This window comes from Sporobolomyces koalae, assembly GCF_050403365.1.
Source record: "Sporobolomyces koalae JCM15063 DNA, S_koalae_JCM15063T_v1_ctg1, whole genome shotgun sequence".
NCBI lineage: Eukaryota > Fungi > Basidiomycota > Microbotryomycetes > Sporidiobolales > Sporidiobolaceae > Sporobolomyces > Sporobolomyces koalae.
In genome coordinates, this window is record NW_027481770.1 from 1431509 (window position 1) to 1453336 (window position 21828).

At 56.3% G+C, this 21828-nt stretch overlaps 7 protein-coding genes across 7 annotated transcripts; 4 read left to right on the plus strand and 3 right to left on the minus strand.

The window, feature by feature from the left end:
• Positions 1–1274: 1274 nt before the first annotated feature.
• JCM15063_003689 (uncharacterized protein) lies at positions 1275–6249 on the minus strand (the record flags this gene model as incomplete). The annotated part of the gene is made up of 11 exons (XM_076675610.1): positions 1275–1340; positions 1413–1805; positions 1878–2232; positions 2294–2816; positions 2891–3245; positions 3335–4380; positions 4477–4652; positions 5476–5787; positions 5869–5962; positions 6052–6124; positions 6214–6249. 11 exons carry the CDS (start codon positions 6247–6249, stop codon positions 1275–1277), a joined length of 3429 nt encoding a protein of 1142 aa, XP_076537694.1.
• A 120-nt stretch (positions 6250–6369) lies between these two features.
• Positions 6370–8045, plus strand: DST1 (transcription elongation factor DST1; the record flags this gene model as incomplete). Its single annotated transcript, XM_076675611.1, has 8 exons — positions 6370–6441; positions 6624–6686; positions 6767–6896; positions 6984–7337; positions 7413–7615; positions 7694–7840; positions 7903–7967; positions 8030–8045. The coding sequence occupies 8 exons, from the start codon at positions 6370–6372 to the stop codon at positions 8043–8045; spliced, it is 1050 nt and encodes a 349-aa protein (XP_076537695.1).
• A 277-nt stretch (positions 8046–8322) lies between these two features.
• On the minus strand, positions 8323–10707 carry JCM15063_003691 (uncharacterized protein; the record flags this gene model as incomplete). Its single annotated transcript, XM_076675612.1, has 2 exons — positions 8323–9834; positions 9904–10707. The coding sequence occupies 2 exons, from the start codon at positions 10705–10707 to the stop codon at positions 8323–8325; spliced, it is 2316 nt and encodes a 771-aa protein (XP_076537696.1).
• A 1715-nt stretch (positions 10708–12422) lies between these two features.
• Positions 12423–16509, plus strand: MAK21 (RNA-binding ribosome biosynthesis protein MAK21; the record flags this gene model as incomplete). The annotated part of the gene is made up of 10 exons (XM_076675613.1): positions 12423–12719; positions 12789–13154; positions 13218–13829; positions 13892–14011; positions 14092–14654; positions 14720–14825; positions 14891–15109; positions 15190–15372; positions 15447–15758; positions 15826–16509. The coding sequence occupies 10 exons, from the start codon at positions 12423–12425 to the stop codon at positions 16507–16509; spliced, it is 3462 nt and encodes a 1153-aa protein (XP_076537697.1).
• A 240-nt stretch (positions 16510–16749) lies between these two features.
• On the minus strand, positions 16750–17534 carry SMD2 (mRNA splicing protein SMD2; the record flags this gene model as incomplete). Its single annotated transcript, XM_076675614.1, has 7 exons — positions 16750–16766; positions 16843–16869; positions 16934–16998; positions 17069–17094; positions 17169–17283; positions 17348–17440; positions 17530–17534. The coding sequence occupies 7 exons, from the start codon at positions 17532–17534 to the stop codon at positions 16750–16752; spliced, it is 348 nt and encodes a 115-aa protein (XP_076537698.1).
• Positions 17535–17678: 144 nt separating this feature from the next.
• Positions 17679–19043, plus strand: JCM15063_003694 (pinin family protein; the record flags this gene model as incomplete). Its single annotated transcript, XM_076675615.1, has 3 exons — positions 17679–17689; positions 17766–18246; positions 18315–19043. The coding sequence occupies 3 exons, from the start codon at positions 17679–17681 to the stop codon at positions 19041–19043; spliced, it is 1221 nt and encodes a 406-aa protein (XP_076537699.1).
• Positions 19044–19829: 786 nt separating this feature from the next.
• On the plus strand, positions 19830–21680 carry JCM15063_003695 (class I SAM-dependent methyltransferase; the record flags this gene model as incomplete). Its single annotated transcript, XM_076675616.1, has 5 exons — positions 19830–20140; positions 20218–20399; positions 20454–20615; positions 20679–20732; positions 20815–21680. 5 exons carry the CDS (start codon positions 19830–19832, stop codon positions 21678–21680), a joined length of 1575 nt encoding a protein of 524 aa, XP_076537700.1.
• Positions 21681–21828: the final 148 nt, after the last annotated feature.

Sequence of the window (21828 nt, forward strand, 5' to 3'; positions counted from 1 at the left end):
CATTTGCAGACCATTGCCAACTGCTTTTGTCCTATTGCCTTTTACTCGCCCAACATGAACCCTGCGAAGCAGAACCACAACATCTGCTACAAGGGCCTCTTCATCACCGCGACATGCGTCAAGCAGTGGTGACATTCCCTTGAGTCCCTCAATCTCCCTTTTGTCAGCTACACAGACCGCGCAACGCACTCCAGTACCTCCAATCCAAGCAAGTGTCGGCAAATCTAATGTCCAAGGCCCATCAATCAGCTCAGTACTCCATCCAAGATCGTCCGACGCCCAGAACGCAAGGGCCAACGCTCTCTCTATGCGCACTGAGTTCACAGAGGGTGGAAAAGCTTCAGAGCAACCCGGAAAAATCATACTTCGCCTGCTCTCCACCACAGCGACCATTGCTCCCTCTTCAGGCATGGTATCTTTTATTTGCCAGTATTGTTGTCACGATGATACTCACCAGCGAATCGCTGCTGGAACCACGCTTGCGACTCGAGCGCTTGTGTTGCTTTCCATCCGCTGCGCCAGTCAGGTCCGGCTTCCGAGGCATTTGCCGTTTCGTAGAGCTCGCGCTTGAATCAGGGGAATCTGTCACAAACGCATCGCGCGTTTGCAGACTTGGAATTACGAGTCGCTCTCATCTGTCATCGATTTTGCCTGCTGTCTCTCCTGAGCTCCTTGTTCCCTTTGACTCGTACTTGCCTGCCTCTTCGCTTATATACTTTCTTGTTGCGTCCTCTCGCTCGGCTCTCTGCCTTGTTGAGTCAGTTGTGCTCTTTCGCACAGAGCAATCTCTTCTTCTTCAATCTGAACCTTGTCTTCAACCTCATTTTCCAGCCTTTTGCGTCCACCTCCTTGTCTCCGTCCTGTTCTTTGCCTTCGATCTTGTCCCTTCGCCTTTTCCAGGAGATTCTCCTCTTCCCCTTCGCTTCTGCTCCTTTGCCTGGATCCTGCTTTGTGCATCTAGCTCGCTCTCCTTGTCATTGCACCCGGGGGTCCCTGACAGCCAAGGCAAACACCAAAGATCTCTAGACCTACATCACGTTGCTGGCAAGACCGTGACAATTTTTTCCAAGACACTGAGCTTCCTCAAGGCAACAGACCAAACAGTCTATGTGATGGGTGCGCCAGCCAAGAGAGGAACATCGAACGAAGACATCGCAGCCTACAAACTCTCATCGTCAAGTAAAGCTCACGTTTCAGACCATTAGGCTTTGTGCAAGAGTGCAGTGCAACAAAACTGGGTATTAATAATTACCGATACACTCGGGCATTCTGGACTACTCGTCAATCTCAATCATGGAGGCATCGAGTGACAGGGCATGCAGGAGCAGGTTCACGTTACGCTGTAGGGTGAAGAGAAAGCAGAAGTAAGTCGCAAGGCTGGAGCACGAAAAGCAGACAGAAGAGCCACTCACAATCTTCAGAGCTGCCACTTCCGGACCTCCACGGCCCATCTTGGCTCCCTTCACACCTTCAATCACCTTGTCTCGGACGCCTGTCACCAACACCTGCTGCTGCTCCGGATCGGCACAAACAGCTACTGCCGCAAGGAACCGCCAAACTGGCTCATCATCGAGATCTGCTTCAGGCCGAAGAGCATCGACAGATTGATACTGTGCCACACCGAAGGGTACAGATGAAGCCATTCGAGATGACGGGAACATGGTGAGGAGGGATGTTGACAGCACTGAGAAGAGGTAGGTGAAAGTACGATGCCACTGAGCGACATCGGTAGGTTCCGGAGGGGGGGAAGATTGGTTCAGCGACTCGGCGCGAGCGAGAAGGATCGTGAGGAAAGCGAGTCCGGGCTGAAACGATACAGGCAGAGTGTCAGCATGGGATGGACCAAAGTTGGAGGTAAACGAGCGGGTTTGACAAACCTTTGATCGCACAACTTGATTCAGGTCGTTGCGGTCAAGCAGGAGGCCCAACATGCCGGTTACCATCCTCAACTGGCTCGTGCCAACAACTTGCATGACAGGCGCAATAATTGCATTCAGGAGCGCTTCTGTTTTAGCTTCAACCGCAACCCGCCTCTGCCTTGCCTCGAGAGAACCGGTTGTGTCAAGCTGGTCAAGCAGAGGCGCGTCTACGACGACGTCGAGAGTATCGAAAGTCGCGATCAGAAGCGTAAGCAAGGTGAGGGTTTGTTCCGCAGACAGGTGTCGGATAGCCCGAGGCAACAGTCGCTTTCCCTTTAGAATCGATAAGATCGAAATGAACGGATGCTCGACACTGCTCAAGCGATATGAACGTAAGTAGTGACAACGGAGAGGCCAGCTGGAAATGAACACACCCGGTGTCAAGGGGATCCATGACCCTGAGCTCTTGCCACAAGAGCTCCCGAAGCGCCTCATATTTGGCCTCGCTGGCTTTCACCTTGACTACAGCATCCTCGAATCTCGCCTTGGTCTGGTCTTTGACCTCTCCTTCCACCGTCATCTGTTCGAACTGATCTCGGAGGGCCGCTTGCTCGGCCAGTAGCGCTGGTTGGACCCTGCGGAGCTGCTCCAGATCGAGAACAGTGTCGTAGAGTTGCTCGATCACGGCGAGTGCAGCTCGGCGGGTGAGATGCCCGTTTGTCGGGGTGTCCTTCGAGGCAGACGACGTCGAAGTCAAGCCAGCTCCTGTAAGAAGCGACTCTCCCGTGTTGTGCGGAAGGGCACTGGTAGATGGAGGTGGAAGCGCTTCGGAGGGGTTGAGGAGAGAAGCTGAAGCCGCGTTTGTTGCAGCGGCCGAAGAGGGCGTGACTTGAAGCAAAGGACGAGGCGCACTGCGAGTACGGGTTGCGATTTTACCGAGTGCACCATCGAGGGACACTTTATCCAATTCATGGTCATTGATCAGTCACTCTACTCCGATCTGCCACGGAACGGAACGAGGCGGAACTTACGAGTGTTTGGAGTGTTGGCGTTCCTCTTCTTCGCACTATCAACCAACCTCTGTACATTCTGAGCCATCCTGCTCATCGCATTCTCGCGCCTGCCTGTTCTCCTGTTTGTCCCGTGAGGAGCTTGAGTTCCCGTCTGAGCAGGTTGAGCTGGAGTGTTGTGTGCCTGTTCCGTGACCGGGAGTCCCTGATTTTGCTGAATTGCAGCGAGGACCGCGTTCTGCCGAGCGTTCTTGATGGCAGCCATGATATGGAAATAGAAATCGTCGGCGTAGGGATCATCGGTGATGAGCTGCGAGACCTGGATCCGGGTGATAAAATCCTTGTCCGAGTTGGACATGAGATTGTTGTGCTTGGCCTATTGTCGGAAAGAAGCACGAGAAGGATCAGCTGCGGCAAGGAAGGAACGATCGCGCTCGCTGAGACCAAGCAGAGCCATGAACGCACCATCGACGCGATCTTCATCGCTTTCTTCTTTCTCGCCATCTCCAGCATTTCATGCTCGAGGATCCGCATTTCGACTTTCTTGATGATCTCTTCACCCGCGGCTCGGCGTTGCCTGTCCTCGTCCTCATCTGCATCAGGTGACGCTGGACCCAAGGCGGAACCTCCTGCCGCCACGTGATTCTGAGCTTGTTGCAAAAGGGCATGGAGATGGGCGGAAGTGAGGGCAGGATGCTGCGCGTGGTGGTTCATGGACAGGTAGTGAAGCTGTTGCTCGACCTGCGCGAGGTCGGCTGCCGGCGCGACTTGCTGCTGTGGCTGAGCCGCGAGAGGGGGGAAAAGTGTCGCCATAAGGTTCCCGGGAGGCGCGTTTGCTTGGACGCCGGCAGGGAGCACTGCAGGCGCGGAGCCGAGTGGAGGGAAGGCGCCATGGGAGAGAGGGATATTCGGATTCGCGAGAGGCGGAACACCCTGTCCTCCGAGCGCCTGAGATTGAGCGATCCTCATACGCTCTTGCTGTTGATACTGAGCCTGGAGCATCGCGATCATGGCCGGAGGCATGCCTGGATGGATCATCGGGAGCGGGGCTGGAGTGAACGGCGCATGTGCGTGGACCTCGTGGTTTGGGGCAGGAGCAATGCCGTTAGACGCGACTGGCGCAGGTGCAACGTTCGCGACAGCAGCGTGCTGGCGTGCGTTGCGTAGCATTTCAGCCTCGACTTCTTCAACCGTGAGCGGGCGGGGCGTCGGTGCGGCAAGAGGTGCAGCTTGCGCGAGAGATCCCTGTCGCATCTCGGCTTCGACTTCTTCCAGGGTTTTCATACGCCGAGATTGCGTCGAATCGGCGAGTACAGCGGAGGATTCTGACGGGTTCGCTTGAGCGAAGTTTGCAGGCGCGTAGGCGACCTGAGGGGCGCGAGCGAGCAAGGGATCGTGATTGAGTGAACCCCAGGGCGATTCGGCATGATTCGAGCGAGACAGCGCAGGCACTGCGGCCGCGTCGGTGCCTAAGAACCGGTTGGTAGATCCGGCAAAGTCGAAATCCCGACCTGTGCGGACAACGAGCGCGAAGGAGGGAGCAAGTCACGAGTCGCAAGATCAGCGAGAGGCTAGCCGGAACACCTGCGCGTGCGGGAGCGACTCACCGAGAGGGGCATCGTTGCCGAGCACATCTCCGAAAGTCTCGTCGTTGAACGCATTGCTATCTTCGTCAAGCAAGCCCGCGAGATCCGATTCGCCGACTGCGAGTGACTCGAAGTCGTAGATCTCGAGCTCGGAGTCCATCGAGTCGCGACCGAAGGGCACTGTTCGAGAAAGCAGTCTGTCCGGGAGCAGAGGCGGTCAGAACAAGTGCTCGATGATGGGACGCATAAGTTGTGGCAGATCGTAGGCCGTTGACGAGCTGGAGAGGCTGTCGCTGTCGCTGGATGGCCTGCCTCGCTGAGATTGCGACGAAGCGGCACAACTCGCTCCAGCTAGAGTACCGCGGCGGCGCAGGGCTCGGCGCGGCGCTTGCCAGCTGTTGCTGCATCACCGTCGCAACACCGCGACTGGGCGGCAATACGTCCGAAGGTCTTGCTTGCTTCACGCTGACTCACAGTACTAGGGTTGCGGCTTCTTGTGCAACCAAGAATGGAGGTGGGTGGAAGCTGGCGGCAGAGACGTTCGCGGCGGCATCCGCTGGCCAGCGCCCGTGTCGTCGATGCGATAAATATCGCGCAAGCTGCTAGTGTCAATTGCTGCCGCGAAAAGCAACGCAAGCCAATACTGAAATACTCTCGACTGTACAAGCGAATTCGCCGCTGATGGGAGGGAGTGTCGGCTATATATTGGACGCTCTATATATATATAGCGTACATGATAATCGAGCGCCGCGGCACCGTCCGTTTCGACAATGTGGTACGCCTCATGTGTGTAGTCACCAACTTGCGACAATGGCTGTTCGCCGTTCCAGCGTCAGTCTGAGTGAGGCACTCGCCTCGGAGGGAATAGAAGCACTTTGGAGTCGCGGGGTCCAAGCCTCGGGGCAGAGCCGCTGCCGCACTACGGCGAGGTCAGGTCTTGGAGCAGACATGCGATTGATACAACATAAAGTACGACTCGGTACAGTCAGCACGGGGCTCGCTCATTCCTCATCTCCATACTCTTCATAGTCCTCGTCTTCGGCGCGACTTGTTCCGCTTGATGTCCTAGGCTGCCTTGGACTCTGCTCGTTATCCTCGTCTTCGAATTCGAAATCGTCGTCCTCGTCGTCGTCCTCGTCTTTCGCCTTGGTCGATTTCTTCTTGCGACTGGTGCTTGCCCCGGCACTGGCGCCTGTACTGGCAGAAGCCCTCGCCTTGCGCTTCTTCTTTCCTCCCTCGGCTTCGTCGCCTTCCTCTCCCTGTGGATCGGGCACGCCTTCGACAATGTCGGCGCAGAAATCGAGGGTGGGAGTCGCGTTGATGGCGCGTTTCCTGGTGTGCATGCGCGAATGCGTAAGTAGACTCACTCGCTTCGTCACAGACAGTCTTAGCAAGCAGGCAGCTTGAACGTACAGTCCGTACGGCGTAAGCTTCTTGCTGCCGCGCGTCTCAGCGTCCTTGACCGAGGCCTCGACGAGACTTGCCAAGAAGAGCTCGAGCGCTTTCGCTGACCGAGCGTGAGCCGAAACAAGCAGTGAGCGTACTGAGCTGGGCTGCTCGCGGTGGAGACTCGAACGCGGGGAATCATCGACTCACACACGACGATCGGGGTTGCCTGAGCCACCTTGCCCACGTCCTCGTCGGCTTGAATCATCTTCTTGATTCGTGCCTGGACAAGCCGACCACCCGAGCGTCAGCGCAGAGACATGCAGCGCGCACTCGCGTGAAGAGCGCAACGCTCAGGCGAGAGCGACTTACGAGAGGGAACCTAGCTGCATTTGATTTCTTGCCCATCGGACGCGTATGGCTGATGGGTATCGTTCAGGGATGATCGTTGATCGCGCGTGATGATCAAGTCGGCGGTGCGATTCCGCTTCACCTCGTTGTCACCTGTCGAGACGTCTCAGCCTTACCATGACATCTGTGCAAGCTGTCATCACGCTGAGGAAGCAGCTCCTTTCGGCTACGAGCGACAAGAAGACAGAGGTTCGTCCGCTCTTCCGACACCTTGCACGACTCGAAGACTCTCTTGTAGCGCGTTCCCAGTGTACCTGCGTGTGACTCGCAAGGACCCTTCATCGCAGCGAGCAAGGCAACGAGCGCTGCGGCCGTGAAATTCGACCTGCTTGTAGAACGCTTATTGATTGTCTCCACCTCGGGCCCCTCAGGATGCGATTCACGTTCTGAGACAACTCAAAGCCGAAGTCGTTGCAACGGACGATCTGCTGCGGGTGAGTGATACCGACTCAGCCGCATGCGGCGCTCTCGGTGACCGGCAGCTGACTCGCTTGGATGCCGCAACTCTGAGCAGGAGACCAAGATCGGAATTACCGTCAACAAACTCCGCTCCAACGAATCAAAGGAGATTGGGGATCTCGCGAAAGAACTGATCAAGAAATGGAAAGCAGACGTCGGGCAGACCGGCAGTTCGAAGAAGACTTGTTCGTGCTCACCCTCTGGCACTGCCACCCAGAATGCGCGATCATGCGCAGATTGGGGCACTGATGTCTAGCCTTGTGCAACCACAGCCGCCTCGACCGCGCCGTCTCCCTCTGCAGCGTCGTCCACTCAAACAACGCCCAAATCTCCGGTCCCTGCTGTGCCGAAACCGTCTGTCGCCGTGCGGACAAATGCTGTGCCAGCGCCGCCGGCCCCGGCAGCGTCCGCGACAGACTCTACCGACACATCCCGCGCATCTGCCCCATCTGTTTCGACTTCGACAGCTTCCTCTTCATCCTCCAAACGACGACCGTCTGGTGGGCCACCTCGTACTCATGTGACAGACAACGTCACTTTCAAAGCCGGAAACTCTACCGGAGAGCAGATCAGGGACAAGTGTGTTGCATTGATTTACGACGCACTCGCGTCGGATTCCGATGCTCGTGAGTCTCCTGTTCGCGATAGCCAAATGCACTAGCTCGTTCCAGTGGGCTGAGAATGACCTTGTCCCTGCTCAGCGGTCGATCTCATTCTCACCCGAGCGCAAGCTTTGGAGAAGCATGTCTATGACAAAAATCCTCCGCCCGACGGAACCCCAAATTATCGGAACAAGATGAGATCTTTCTATCTCAACCTGAAAGCCGTTGGAAACCCCGCCTTGAGGGAAGATGTCGTTAGTGGCGAGATTAGCATCAAGGAACTCTACGAGATGGATCCCAAGGTAGGTCATATCCTTTCAGGCTTTCTCCCACTGGCCATAAGCTCGGCGAAAGCCGACAAATCTCGTGTGACTCCGCAGGATATGGCATCCGAGGAGCAAAAGGCGGTAAATCGCAAGTTGGTGGCGGAGAACCTCTTCAAGGCTCAGGGTGCGGCGCCTCAGCAAGCTGAAACGGATGCATTCCAATGCGGTAAATGCAAACAGAGGAGGTGCATGTATTATCAGGTGCGGGCCAAGTGCAGCAGGTTCATCCATTAACTATCACGGCGCTGAAGCGAGTCCTCTAGATGCAAACCCGCTCTGCCGATGAACCGATGACAACTTTCGTCACTTGCTTGAACTGCAACAATAGGTGCGTGTCGAACAATTCAGGCCCACTGGTCACGCACTCGAGCTTATTCAACCTCCTGACAGGTGGAAGTTCTCCTGAAAAATCGCCTTCAAAAACGATGTACATACACCGTGCTGTTTCATTCAACGTGCAATTCATACGCTGCCCGACGAAATCTGCAAGGGAGCGAACGATTCCTGGTTGCAGGACTGAAAAACGATAGGTATCAAGTAACGGGAAGCATGCAGGCGGGACGACGAAGAGCAATGCGGTACGGAGCAAGACACAGGTATGCAGACACGATAAAACAGAAGAACCCCCTCCAAAAAAACCCCTGGAGAAACGAGAGAAGGTGTCGGGCTAGACCGAGACACTGCTAGTCACGCAAGCGCTCCCTCTTGATATGATTTTGATCAGGCCAGAGAGGCTCATCCCGGGCCTGAGATGATGGTGACCACCAACCACCGCTCGCCTGGCCACCGAGCGAGCTAGTTTGCCCGGAAGACTTGTTTGCTTGCGTCCAGCTAGCAGACTCGCTCAAAGCGACAGTGTCTGGGTACTGCTGCATCTGTTCGAGCGGAGGAGCCGGGTCTGCAGCGCTCGGATAAGTATGCTGGGTGGAACTGGAGGTCGGATAGTTCGTTTGGCGGAAGGCATTGGTTTGTGCATGATCCGCAGTCCGGTACAAGTCCTCGTTTTCGTAAAGGCCGAGCGCAGGTCCTTCAGCGACAGCAGAGACACCGAGACCGTGGACCGCGTGCGATTGCTTTTCGGTGTACCCAACGACGAGCCCACTCGGTTGGTGCACTGCCTCTTCGTACGCGTACTGCCCAGGAAAAGTAGGCGGCGAGGTTGTGTACGTAAAATCGTACGAACGTCCTTGCAAGCTGGTGGGGGGCAGAGCGGGCTCGGCGGTGGCTGTCAATGGCGCATTCTGATGCCAGGGTATCGTTTGATGATTGGGCGGATTGCGAGCGCCTACCGGCGAAGGATGGGGCTGCTGAGGAGCCTGAGATGGGAACGGATACCCTATGCGGGCTTGGTCTGCGTTCGTCGGCGTTGAATCGTATGGAGAGCCCGATGGACCACTCGGGGAAGAGTATCGACTGTAGCTGGGTGCTGTCCGAGGCGGCGCGAGGCAACCCTGTGAGGAAGATGCGGAAGTCTGAGCGCCTGTATTGGCGTATGGCTGAGAGGGCGGTCTAGAAGGAATGCCAAGATGTTGCTGTGAGAGCTGCGAGTAGCCGAGTGGCGAAGGGACGCCTTCAGATGCACGTCGTTGAATGAGGTGCGTCGACGGGGGATTGTAGGAGAACATGGAGGTTAAAGCACTCGCATCGCTAGTTGGACCATATGGTGCGGCGCGTCGCGGCTGATAATAGGTAGTTGCGTTTCCATTCGAGACATTTGGCCCATCGACCCGTCCGGCTGGCAGATCTTGGTACTGAGCGTTCGCACGCTGATTCTGCAGGCGAGGTTGCTGATACCATGTGTCTGAATTTGAAGCCGGCGCCGAGCTACTCAGAGACTCTGAAGTACGGGACGACGGAATCCCTTCGTAGGCAGCGGGCGTGTCACGTTGTTGGTGGTGTTCAATCGTCGTCTCACCTATCGGTTCGAACGTGGATCGAACTGGTGAAGGTTGACTGGGCGAAAGTGTATGGCCGAAAGGGTAAGCTGTAGCCGTTGCATGCGATGTGGCGTTGGGCGAACAACGTCCGACGCCATAGGGGTCGAATCGACTCGCAGTCCGTACAGTTGCTGTCGCGCCTCGTCTCGGAGAGCCTGGCGCGGAGGGGTAGTCGCGAGACGGTGGACGGGCACCCAGAAGAGGCGTGATTTGCGAAGGTGTTCCGGTTGCATTAGGGTCAGAAGTGCTCGGTCGCGACTGTGGAAGGCAGTGGCTTCTTTCAGCGCTGCGTTGCTAAGGACTCGGAGAAATCGAATGTAGACATACTTGGACCAGCTTGGGGGTCGCAAACCCAGGGGACGATCCTGAACGGGTTAGAGGCGATATTGGCGTCTCAGACTCGCCCTTGTAGCGTACTTGACCATCGGTACCGATCTCCACGACAGGCGGCATGCGGAAGAGCGTGGGCACGAGAAAATCTGGCGAGACCTCAAGCGACATGAGCTCGGCGTGCGAGGACGGCGTGCGTAGTCGACCGGAGGTCACGTCGTCGAGTCGATAGTACGCGACCAGGTGGAGGCCTGAGAGCGATATCGTCTTCTTGACGAGGCCATCCCCGCGGAACCGAGAACTCGATGTGAGACTACCAACAAGAGCGCGTTCCCGCGCCCGATCAAGCTGCAGGACCCCTGCAACTTCGCTCAAGGATGGCTGGTGATGACCCAGGTGGGCAGTCCGGCTGGTCGAGGAAGATGGTACCGGTGCGAGATCCTGACCATCGTCCAGCATATCGGACTTGCTCGTGAGGCCGCCCATGAGGCGGCTATTCTTCTCGACCCCGGTATCGTCGTCATCGTCCCGATTCGACGCGACTTTCTTGTCCAGCTCGCGGTAGATCAAGAAATTTCCGAGCGTACGAGAGGGCGACCATGAGAGCCCGTCGGTCCATCTCTTTATCCCGGTTTCTGCTTCGTCGAACACAAAAATGGCTCCCGAAACAACAAGCGCCTTCTTCTCATAGTCCTGCAATCTCCGGCTGATCTTCGGCAGGTAACCGCGTTTACACCCCTCAAAGACGAGCAATGCATCGAGCGTTGATTCGACGAAGCCTCGAAAAGCTGGCGCCGCCATACCGAAGCCGTCTATGTTTGAGGCGGTGTAGGTTGACGTGATGACGAAGGACACGAATGAGAACGCGGGAGGCCTAGCGTCCTTGCACTTCGACGATTTGCGCAAGTATCGTTGTGAAGAAGGTGTGGAGGAGTTTGAATAGGGTTGTACGCTAGGGATCTACAAGGACCCAATATGCAAAGTCAGTGGTGTCCAAAGTCGAAGAGGTCGCGAATGTGGCCGTAGGCGTCCAGCGTGCGTGTTACTCACCGCGGCTGTGATCTTCTCGAGCTGGCGTGCGATAGAGTGCTGTCTCGTCTCTTCGCGCACTGGGCCTCTTGGAAATCTCTGGCCAACCGAGCGGGATTGTAGGTCCTACTATAGCAGTGTACTGTGGTGTGTGTAGGAGCGCGCCGGAAGGCAGTGCTGTCGGGCCCTCAGGTGAATCAGTCCCGGGTCGGTGGATGGGGCTTGACGCGCTGCGGGATGCTGATAGGCCGGCCTATAAACAGCCCCCGAGTCGTGATCGGATTGCTGGTCGCCTCAGAGCTTGAATCGATTGTCGAGCTGACCAGAAGAGATCGTTCAGCGGCAGCCCAACGGGAGAGCGACGAAGCCGCGCCATTTCCGTACCTCGCCTAATCCGCAAAGTTTCGCGCTAAAAGTTATGTGGGATCGCTCGCTTCTTTCGGACCGATATGCTCACTGTACCGCGCCGAACCACACCTTCAGCAAAGCTTTTCAGTCTGCTACTGTGTCACATCTTGTACGCAGAGAAGCGAACGAGGCTCGTCTATCCCGCGGAGACCTTACCTCTCATGGCCTGCCCAAGCTCCGCGCCCCACTCTGAGCACTAGTGTGGATCCGCTGCGCACAAAGTTTGTACAAAAAACACACTGCTCGTGCAGACTCACATGTTGCCCAGTACTTCAAAGATCTGCAAGTCACGTAATAGCCAGAGATATCGGTCTCCATGGCGGAATGCGCTGCGTCCGGCCGAGTCGCTCTGCAGCTGTGTCAAATCAAGCCTAACATGACGGGCTTCGGGTAGAATACGTACCGCGATAGCCTCTATAATGAATCTGGTCGCGCGCCGCGCACTCGTCTGATCCATCAGCTCTTATGTACAGTACAGTATGTACATCCTGTGCGTCGCCTGAACCAGCGAGACCTCCCCGGCCCGTCCTTGCCGAGTTTTTGCGGAGTAGTCCGCGGCCGGCTCGGGAAGCTGAAGCTCACTAAGTCAATGTGTCAATGTGTCACTGCTGTATTTGGTACTACGACCTCGAGAGGGTCCGAAGAAGCATGCTAATCCGCATTTGCTGCACACTTACTGTACTGAGCCGCGAGCAAGAAAAGACAACGCCATCGCGGTTCGCATGATTTACCCGCGCTGCACCTATGTCGGACTTTGAATGGATAGGAATGACTGGCTGAATGAACTGACTAGGCGACGACGATGTGCACCACAAGCTGCCATGTTCGCCGGGGTATAAATCAAATCTTGACAAGTCCCGCGGATTTAAGCGCTACCTCATATCCCTCGGCAGCTGTCGTCCAGCGTTCGAAGCTTGTTTACATCCGGCGTCCAAAGTTCAGTCAAGCTGTCAGGTTTGTCAAGCGAGACAAGAGCCAAGTGATTAATTGAAGGCGATGCATATTCGCAAAAAATGGATGTAGGGTTCGACGACCTACATCCGGCTCGCTCGACCTCACGCTAGCCATCCACTGGATAGATGCCGCCGAATCCGTACCTGAAGGCAATCGCTGGGCAAAGCTCGGCAAAGGCTGCAGGCAGTCCGGACAAATCGGCAGGCAAAACCGCGAAGCCTGCCAAAAAAACGCCAGCAAACACCAAGACGGGCAAGGACCACGGAGAACAGAGTGGTGCGCTGAGACAGGGTATCCTGGCGCTGGGCGGTGACGAGGAGGACTTCCGCATGCTGCAGGACGTAGAAAGCGGGAGTGAGATGGAGGAGGACGACGATGTCGTTTCAGGCAAGGGCAAGCAAGCAGGGGGCAACAGCAAGGATGTGAGTACCACTCTGCTCGTGTGTCAAGAAGGAAAGTTCGCGAGGCTGACGCAGGTTGCGCTGTATCAGAGCGGTCTCCTCACCGACCTTCGCTCCTTCGTAAAGGGACTCGACTTCACAGCTGCCGGAGCCCAAGTTCCTGAATTAGACTCGGCCGAGGAAGAAGCTGACGAGGTTGCAAGCGGCGCCGGCGATGCGACGGACGCCTCCAGCGGAACGGAAGACATCGCCAAACCGACCACCGTTGCAGCATCGGTTCCGACCAAGGTCGCCGAAAAGAAAGAATCCAAAACTGAACGAGAACAACGGCGAAAGCAGGAGCGTGAGGCAGAAAAGGAGCGGATTCGCGCGGCGAAAATGCACGAGCTGCCCGCGAAAGAGGATAGCGTTGAAACAGGCTATCTCGCATCAGCCTCTAAAGCTGCATCTCCTTGGGTAAGGCCAAGCTTTGTACGCCCGCTCCAGCGCGACAAAGATGCTGATCTTGGTTACATATAGATCGTTGAGCCCGTGCCGCAATGGTATGCGATCCCGCTTCCAACACCCGTACCCTCCGCGCCGCGACCATCTGCTCCTGTCATTTCGACCTTGCTCGCCCGCGGGTATGCTCTTCTCGAACGCGACAACAATCTATACTCCTCATCCCTGGATCCGAAGCAAGCCAGAGGTTCCGCGCCTCCGCCTTCGACCGGGCTTTCGAAAGCCGATCAAGTCTTTGTTCAGCAGATCCTCAGCTCTGGAACCTCGTCCGACAAGGTCTCAGCCCTACTGCTCCTTGTGTCGTCTTCGCCTCTTCATACCATGAGCTACCTTGAACAGCTCGCATCGCTCTCGCGCAAGAAGAGTCGCGACGAAAGTGGGCGGGCGCTCCGCGGTGTAGTGGATTGGTGGCGAGCGGACGGCGGAGGAAGTCCTTCGCGAAAGCTTCGCGCTTTTGCCGATCAACCTCTCCTGCCGACAGTTGCTCTCGCAATCGAAGCTCTCGAAAACAAGAGCAAGTCGGCGAGGTCTGCCCCAATGAGCAAGATCGAGCTCGAACGCTGCCTGGCGCTATTCGCCTTTGAAGATTGGTTCAAGAAGTGGTTCTTCCAAGTCCTGCAGGCCCTCGAGGTCAGTATCCTGTAGTCTGAACACGCCGACGAACAATCGCTCACCTTAGTCCGTGAATTCAGCAAATGTCTGTCGATCCCCTCGCTCATCCTCGCAACCTAGCCGTTCTTCATCTCTCGAACTTGCTGCGGGACAAGCCGGAACAAGAAAGCAATATTCTCCGTTTGCTGGTCAACAAACTTGTTCGTCGCTTTGCCATTCCCTCGCTTGAATTGACTGGTCCTCGACTGACATGAATGATCAATATAAATGATTGGATCAGGGAGATACGCAACGTGGAATCGCCTCCAAAACTTCCCACCACCTTCTTCAGGTGCTTCAGACACATCCCGGCATGACTCCTATCCTTGTTCGCGAAGTCGCTTCCTTGGTTCTGCGTCCCCGAGCGACCTCAGGACCGGCAGTTTCCGGCGGCAGTCATGTGCGCTTCGGAGCGGAGTCGGATAAGAAGAAGTCAGCTGCCGTCAACACACAGGATCAAGGACGCGACAATGCGCGTTATTACGGGATCATCACACTCAATCAGGTGATGCTCAACAAAGATCAAGGCGATGTTGCAGGCAAGATGATCGACGTCTACTTCGAAGTCTTTGGAGATGTTCTCGGTCGCTTGCCGGAGAAATCAGATGACAACAGCGATGATGATGCGGACGAAAGGGAGGCTAAGACCAAGAAAGTGCAAAATCAGAAGCGCAAGCGCGGCGAAAAGCAAGCTGGCGAAGCACCCCAGCCAGCTTCAGTCGGCGAAGCGGACAGCAAGCTCATTGCGGCTGTTCTGACGGGTATTAACCGGGCTTTCCCGTTCGCAAAGATCGATGATGATGCGTGCGTCTGTACTTTTGCTGTGCCCCACAGCCTTCGACACTGACCGCAATTTTCGCATATTGCAGCTTCAAACAGCGACTCGACACCTTGTTCCGCATTACTCACAGCGGAACTTTCAACGTTTCGATCCAAGCGCTTCTCCTCATTTACCACGTCTCGGCTGCTAAGCGAGTAAGTTCGAAGATAATCTTCCGACAGGCATTTTTCGTTCTGTGCTGATGTTTAGCGAATTTCAGGCAATCTCTGATCGTTTCTACCGTGCACTCTACGCGTCTCTTTTCGACCCACGTCTAGTATCCTCGTCGAAGCAAGCGCTCTACCTCAATCTTGTGTTCCGGGCCACGAAGCACGACAAGGATCCAAAACGAGTCGCTGCCATTGTCAAGCGATTGATCCAAATCCTTTCGACCATGGACGTTACCTTCACGCTCGGAGCGCTATACGTTATCGGCGAGGTTGGTCTATGCCTCTCTCTCGCTCCTGTTCTCGGCTTCCACTTGACTTGTGCTGAAACTCCCATCCGCGTTACCAATAGCTCATGTCGACAGTTCCAGGTCTCAGGGAAATGATTGCAGAACCAGAGAGCGCTAAGAGCAAGACAGCAGTACCATCAGACAAGACGGAAGATACGCCGGCCAAAGTATGGCCTACTGCTTATGACGGGAAGAAGCGCGAACCCGAATTCGCCAACGCTCAAAACAGCTGTCTCTGGGAACTCGTAAGTCCGGGTCTGTCCTGGACGTTCTGGCAGGCCCTGACTCTAATGTCTTTCTATCGCCTTGCTTTGCACAGGCTCCTCTGCGCACTCACTGGCACCCAACTGTGGCACTCTACGCGGAGTCCTTGCTCACGTTCTCCCCTCTTCCCGTGGCAAACGATCTCGAGCAACACTCACTGAACACTTTCCTCGACCGCTTCATCTACCGAGAGCCGAAGAAGTCTGTCACATCCAAGGGTTCGTCTATGATGCAGTCTGGACTGGCAGGTCAGGATCGTTCGGGACGAGTTGTGCTGGTCAAGGGCAGCGCAGCCAAGAAGGGAGAGGAGGCGGTCAACTCCGAAAAGTTCCGTCGGAAGAATGTGTATGATGTTCCGGCAGATCAGGTGTGTGCTCCATCTCGTGGGCGGACGTCCCCGTCACTGTTTGCTGACAGGTAAGTTGGCGCGACAGCTTTTCTTCCACAAATACTTTACGATGCGGACGTCTCTGGACTCGGAAAAGTCGAAAGCGACCTCGAAACGCAAATCTCGCAGAGGAGGGGACGGCGACTCTTCCGACTCGGAGGAGAGCATCGCCGACGCTGGCATTGCCGAGACCGGCGATAACTTCGATGAGGATGCACTTGCAGCAGCGATGGAGGAAGAAGTCGGCACTGGAAGTCCGGCAGAAGATAGCGACGACGACGAGATGGAGGCCGAGATCTGGAAAGCCATGCGGAAGAGCATGCCCAGGGAAGCCGGCGATCCTGATCTGGCCGATGATGGCAGTGATGGCGAAATCGATGTCGACGGTGACGACGACGAGGACCTTGCGGCGTACGATTACTCTGACTCGGATGCTGACGAGGCCCAGAACGAGGACGCCGTACCGTACAAGAGTCCGTTCGACGACGAGGAGGAAGACGAGGGTGACGATGACAACGTCTTCCTCGAGGAGGACGACGATCTTGTCGATTCGGATGCCGACATTCCGCTTTATGGATCAGATGACGACGATGACGCCGAAGCCCAGAAAGGAAGCAAACAAGCAGGAGGGAAGCAGAACAAGAAGAGGAAGCTCAAGCATCTGCCGCTCTTTGCTACGGCCGATGATTATGCCAAAATGCTGGGCGGCTCAGACGATGAAGACATCTAGTAGTCCGCGCTGGTCCCGCATGCTCTGCAATGGTTCCGTGTCAACTAGTCGAAGATATGTCAAGCTCCGCGTGTAGCCAGTCTCCGGGGGGCATTTGCGCTTGAAACGAACGTTTGCAGCGTCGTCCAGATCTTGCGGACCCGCCTCTCATGATACGGGAGGGTAAATTGAGTACGAGTCACATTTTGCAAATACAAGGGGTTCTTTCTGAGTACCAGTACAGTTCCTGAAGCACCTTTTCTACGTGTTCCTGAGGACTGCAGTCGGTGCAAGAACACGGCATCAGTGAACGTTAGTGGGACGCTGCGGAAGCGAGATCTCGCGACGACGTACCAAGGACCACGGAATCACCGCGAAGGACTGCACGCGAGGGGGAACTTTTCAGTGAATCGCCGCAGGATGGCAGAGTGAATCGTGCACTTACACATCTTGCTGACAAAGCGATCCTTGTTGACAGGCTTCCTGCCTTTCGCTTTCGGTGCTTCGGTCCTGTTGCCATCGAGCGGGGTCAGCATGTCGCTGCGCAGCTCTCTCGCGTCAGAGCCAAGATTCAGCGCACCACATCTCCTTGACGTTCTCGAGAACCTGGTCCGGCCGAGCGAATCGTGGTCAGCGGCGAGCACGCGTGATAGTGGGACCGAGCCGGGCGGACGGCTCACCATGTTAGCATGTCGATCGAACGCCTTGACTTTGCCAAGCAGCTTTCGGTTGTTCCTCAGGGCGATCAGGATTTGCGTGTTACTCCTGACGGCAGTCTGCAGGACGCTCAACGGTCTGGGCAAGTCGAGGCGTGGGAATCAGCAGCTGCAGGACAAGTGGTGCGAAGATCATTAGGTACCCTTGCGAGATCTGGTGCTCCTCGATAGCCCTGATCTGGGCTTCGTCCATCTCGGATCGGTTCATGTTCATGTCGAGGTCCTTGCTGCTGGACCTGTGCGCGCAAGGCGGCGAAGAGATCGATCAAGCGAGCGAATGTATCAGTCCTGTCACGCGGTGAGCTGCGCATTTCGAGACACTCACGCCATGATGAATGCTTGAGAATGGGTGAAGGAAGGCGAGGTAGACGCGCGCTCGTGGACGAGTAACGAGCAGAATCGGACTACTAGTCGATCGGATGACTTTCGTCTCTTCCGAACCTCACACCTTGCCCGCCTGCCGGTCTCTGCGGCATGTCTGAAGTGTGCGTAGATCTCTGTTCCGACGAGGCTACTGAGCAGAAACACGCGATACGCTGACCCGAGCGACCCGATACGCAGCTCCTCTGTCGAGCCCACCTCGACGCTTCCGCCGCGTGATGATGCAGCGGACACGCTGCGAGATTCGGCGCAACCATCCGAGCAAGACGTCGAGCTTGCCGTCCCTGCCGACGCGGACAAGGCCGAGAGCCGTGCCGGATCCGTGCCCGCACCCACCGAACCAATAGAGCCCGCGATGGCCGAAGAAGACCCCGTCGAGAAGAAACGCAAACAGGAGCAATTGCGACAAGAGTCCCGCAAACGGGGCAACAGGATGTTCGGCATGATGCTCGGGACGCTCAAGCGAGCGAAACAACAAGTCGACACTTCGGTCGAAACCGACGCCATGAAGAAGCGCCTTGAACTCGAAAAGAAGCTCAAGGACAAGCTCGACGGAGAGAAACGGGTCATTGAGCTCCGGTCCGAGACGGAGAGGCAGGTCAAAGACTTGAAGATGGGCATCCAAAAACGCGAGGAGGAAATTAGTTCTGCGGACGCCCTCGTGAGTATCCTCATCGATCGCGAGCAGGACACACGCAGCTGATCTCGCCACTGACGCGGTGCGCATAGTATCGGGTGCGGCATGACGCGAAATACAATCTCGCTGGATTTCTGTGCACCTCTTTCCCGCTGCCGCCACCGGTCGCGACCACCGATGCCATCTCTGTGCCGTTCAATCCTCGTCTGCCCCACGCGATGAACCTCTCGACCCCGACTACCTCGGCCAGTCGACCGATCTACTATCTCCCGTACCGCTTGCTGCCATCGCAAGAAGACCGCATTGAAGATCAGATCGACCTCGTCAAGAAATCGACGAAACGTGACCAGGATGAATGGCGGGATCTCAAGCTCGCGAAACAGAAGGAAGTGCGTCGGATGCGTGACGAGCTCGAGCAAAAGCTCGGAGAAGTGAGCCGACTCGAGCGAGAGGACCGTCAGCGGAAACGGCGCGAGGCCGAAGCACGCGAAGAGACGGACAAGCGGGAGCGCGACAAGCGGAGGCGGACCGATCGAGACGATCGGCAAGACACCACGATGAGGGACGAAACGAGTCCAACAGACACCCGCGCAACTGCGCAGCCTGACGCAGTCATGGAGACGGAATCGACAGACGTGCCTGTCGTGGAGAAGGAGAAGGAGACAGCCGCATCTGCTGAAGAGCGAGCAGCGGAGGAGGGGACAGATCGGGAGGAGCAAGCAGCGCGAGACGGACCCGTAGGCGGCCTGGAATCTGCCGAGGATGGAAAAGATGTCGCAGCGACGGGAGAGATCGCGGGCGATGATGATCTCGAATATTGATTCGAACGGACCTTGGTATACAAGCTTGAACATGAAAAAGCCAAGATCATAAATGTGTCGTGGCAGCTGGCTTCGCTCCGCAGTGCGGTGGAGAGAGAAAGGAGATTGGTCTGATTATTCACTATAATCATATCAAACAGCTTCGGCCGCGATTTCCTCCAACTAGGCTTGGAATAGACAATAAACGCCGGAACCTACGAATGAACCAAGGCGGTCCAACAACCTGTTGCCCGACTGTGAACGTAGTAATTTGTCCCCTTCGATTGCAGGTCCTTGTTTTAGCAGTGTCCTTCGCGGCAAGGCTCGTTGGAAAACATCGATCATGAGCCAATTGGATCACGAGGGTCTCTCCCTTTGTTCCCCAGCCCTTTCTTGCTGCCAACGCCGACTATATACCACGTGCACTTCCTCCACCAGGGTCTCACAGCAGCGACAGACATCGACGTGTCGTGCAGGCGACGCGTTGTCCAGACAGCCAAATAAACAACTGCTTGATCTCCTTCGGCGCCGCGCAGATCCCTATTGTGGCGGGTTGTAGTCGTTCGGGACCGCTCAGGCAGCACATGCTAACAAAGGCCGGCAAGTTCGGGCGGTGGCTTGGCTTAAAGTGCACGAACCTCTCCTCAACACGCGCACCAGCTATAAACGCGTGCACCCTCTTTCTCTCTCTTGCTCGTCCTCCGCGTAGTCTATTCGGCACGCCCTCACAGATATCGTGCCTGCTTGTCAGAGAGCTAGACACGCGTGCATACTTCGATCCCGCTCTCGGTAAACGACTCACTCAGTATGGATCAACTCGCACACACCTCGCCCTCGACTCGCTCACGCGTGCAGCTCCAGACGGCCAAGCTAGTCAAGAAGGCGCGCGAGAGTAGATACCTTGGTGGTGGCGCCAACGAGAGCGTCTTTGGAGACTCGTCTCGGGGATCGACCGCGAGATCAACAACCACCATGGGCGAGGAGGAGATGGACGAAGAGTTAAGGAAGTGTGATGATGACTGGTATACGCACAAGCATCCCCTCCGAGGACGGGAACGTCAGCCGTACGCCCGAGACCTGACGTACGTGCTCTCTTACTCGCCCGCCTCGCTCGACTGGTGAGTGCAAATCACGATTCCTAGCCAAGCCTCTCAAGTAACTCACACTCAAGCAACCTACCTGGTCTTTTCTGCAGGGATTCACTGCAGACGTCCCTGTTTGAGAGCTCTGTCGCACACCAGGCGGCAAGCACGAGCGCGGAATCGGAGAGCTTGTCGAATCGACTGCCTCACGCGGTGCTCGATGTGGGTTGTGGATCTGGACACTGGATAATGAGTCAGGCCTTAGTGCCTGGCTGGGAGGAGACGACGTTTGTCGGTGAGTGCCCATAGGGAGCCAAGCGCTCCCTTTCACTGATTGAGCATCCTGCAGGCCTCGACGCACAGCCTCCTCGCTTCACCGATGACTTGTTACCGTCTCGTATGGCCGGAAGGATCTCGTATGTCCAGCACGACTTTCGCGACAAGCCCTTACCATTTGCCGACAACTTGTTCGACTATGTCCGACTCTCTCGTCTCAATCTGGCGATTCCAGGCAAGTGTCGGACCGTTCTGGCTGCGTCCGAGTATGCCACTGACCTATGTCTCGCATACATAGAGACCAACTGGGGCAATCTGCTGGAAGAATGCGCCCGAGTGCTCACTCCCGGATGTAAGTCCTTGGCATCGTTCTCTCCCTTTGAGTCTTCCCGTATACCCGCGAGAATTTCATTGAGGATGTACTTGACACACAGCTGCGCTCGAGATTGTCGAAGTTGATTTTGCGGTCTACCAGGGCAACCCCGAGCTTCAAAAGGCGTTCGAGAGTGTGCTCGAGCACCAATTTATCAATTCGCGTCCATTGACCGTCATCCCGTCCAACCTCGCTCTCGTCACTCGCAACATGAAGTCGACTGGTCGACTCTCAATTCAATTGCCTGCTCGGCACCCGCCTCGAGACATGCCGCCTCTCGCTTGCGAACCCCAACTCTTTAATGCTCCCCTTGTGCTCAAAAAATTCGCCGCTGGAGTGGACCCAAGTGTCGTCGTTCCCGAGACAACATGCACTGCTCGAATTGTGCTGCATGCCTACGCGGGAGCGATCGCAGCCTCGTCGTATGGCTTTGCAGGCGCCGCGCTTGAGATCCGCGAGGAACAGCACCACGGAGATCCCGACGAGAACGAGCACAGTGAAAAGCGAGCAACAATGGTTGTGACGCAGAGGGAGCGGGAAACGGAGCGTCTCGTGCGCGCGATCGACGATTGGGCTGACGACCTGCGCGAACGAGCCGGGTTTGCGCAAATTGTCACAGACCGACTCGGATGGCAACCGACATTCGACCTCAAGCTCGAACGACAGCTGTCGACGATGCAACCGCTTTTGAATGATCGCCTTTCGAGCTTCGCACATGCCAGGAGGAAGCGCAGCTCGCTGTTCGGAGGTCAACGCGACCCTGACCTCGAGTTCAGGTTTCAGCAAGCCGATCTGGCGAAACGCGAATGCGAGCACGAGTTGAGAGCGGTCAGACGGAGGCTCGAGGGTCGAGCGGGTACTCGGCCAGAAGCGGAAGCGACCCTCGGCTCGCTCGATTTCGAAGTATTTGTTGCTCGTGCGCCCTGAACGCGCGCTCTTAGCTCCTTGTATGCTCCCAAGCTGGACTTGAGTAATTGTAGTCTTGCCCGATTTCATCCGAGGCTGATGGATTTCAAGCGAGAGAAGCTTTACCCGGCTAACTCGCTACCTGTTTTCCGACTTTCCGTCCCTGCAC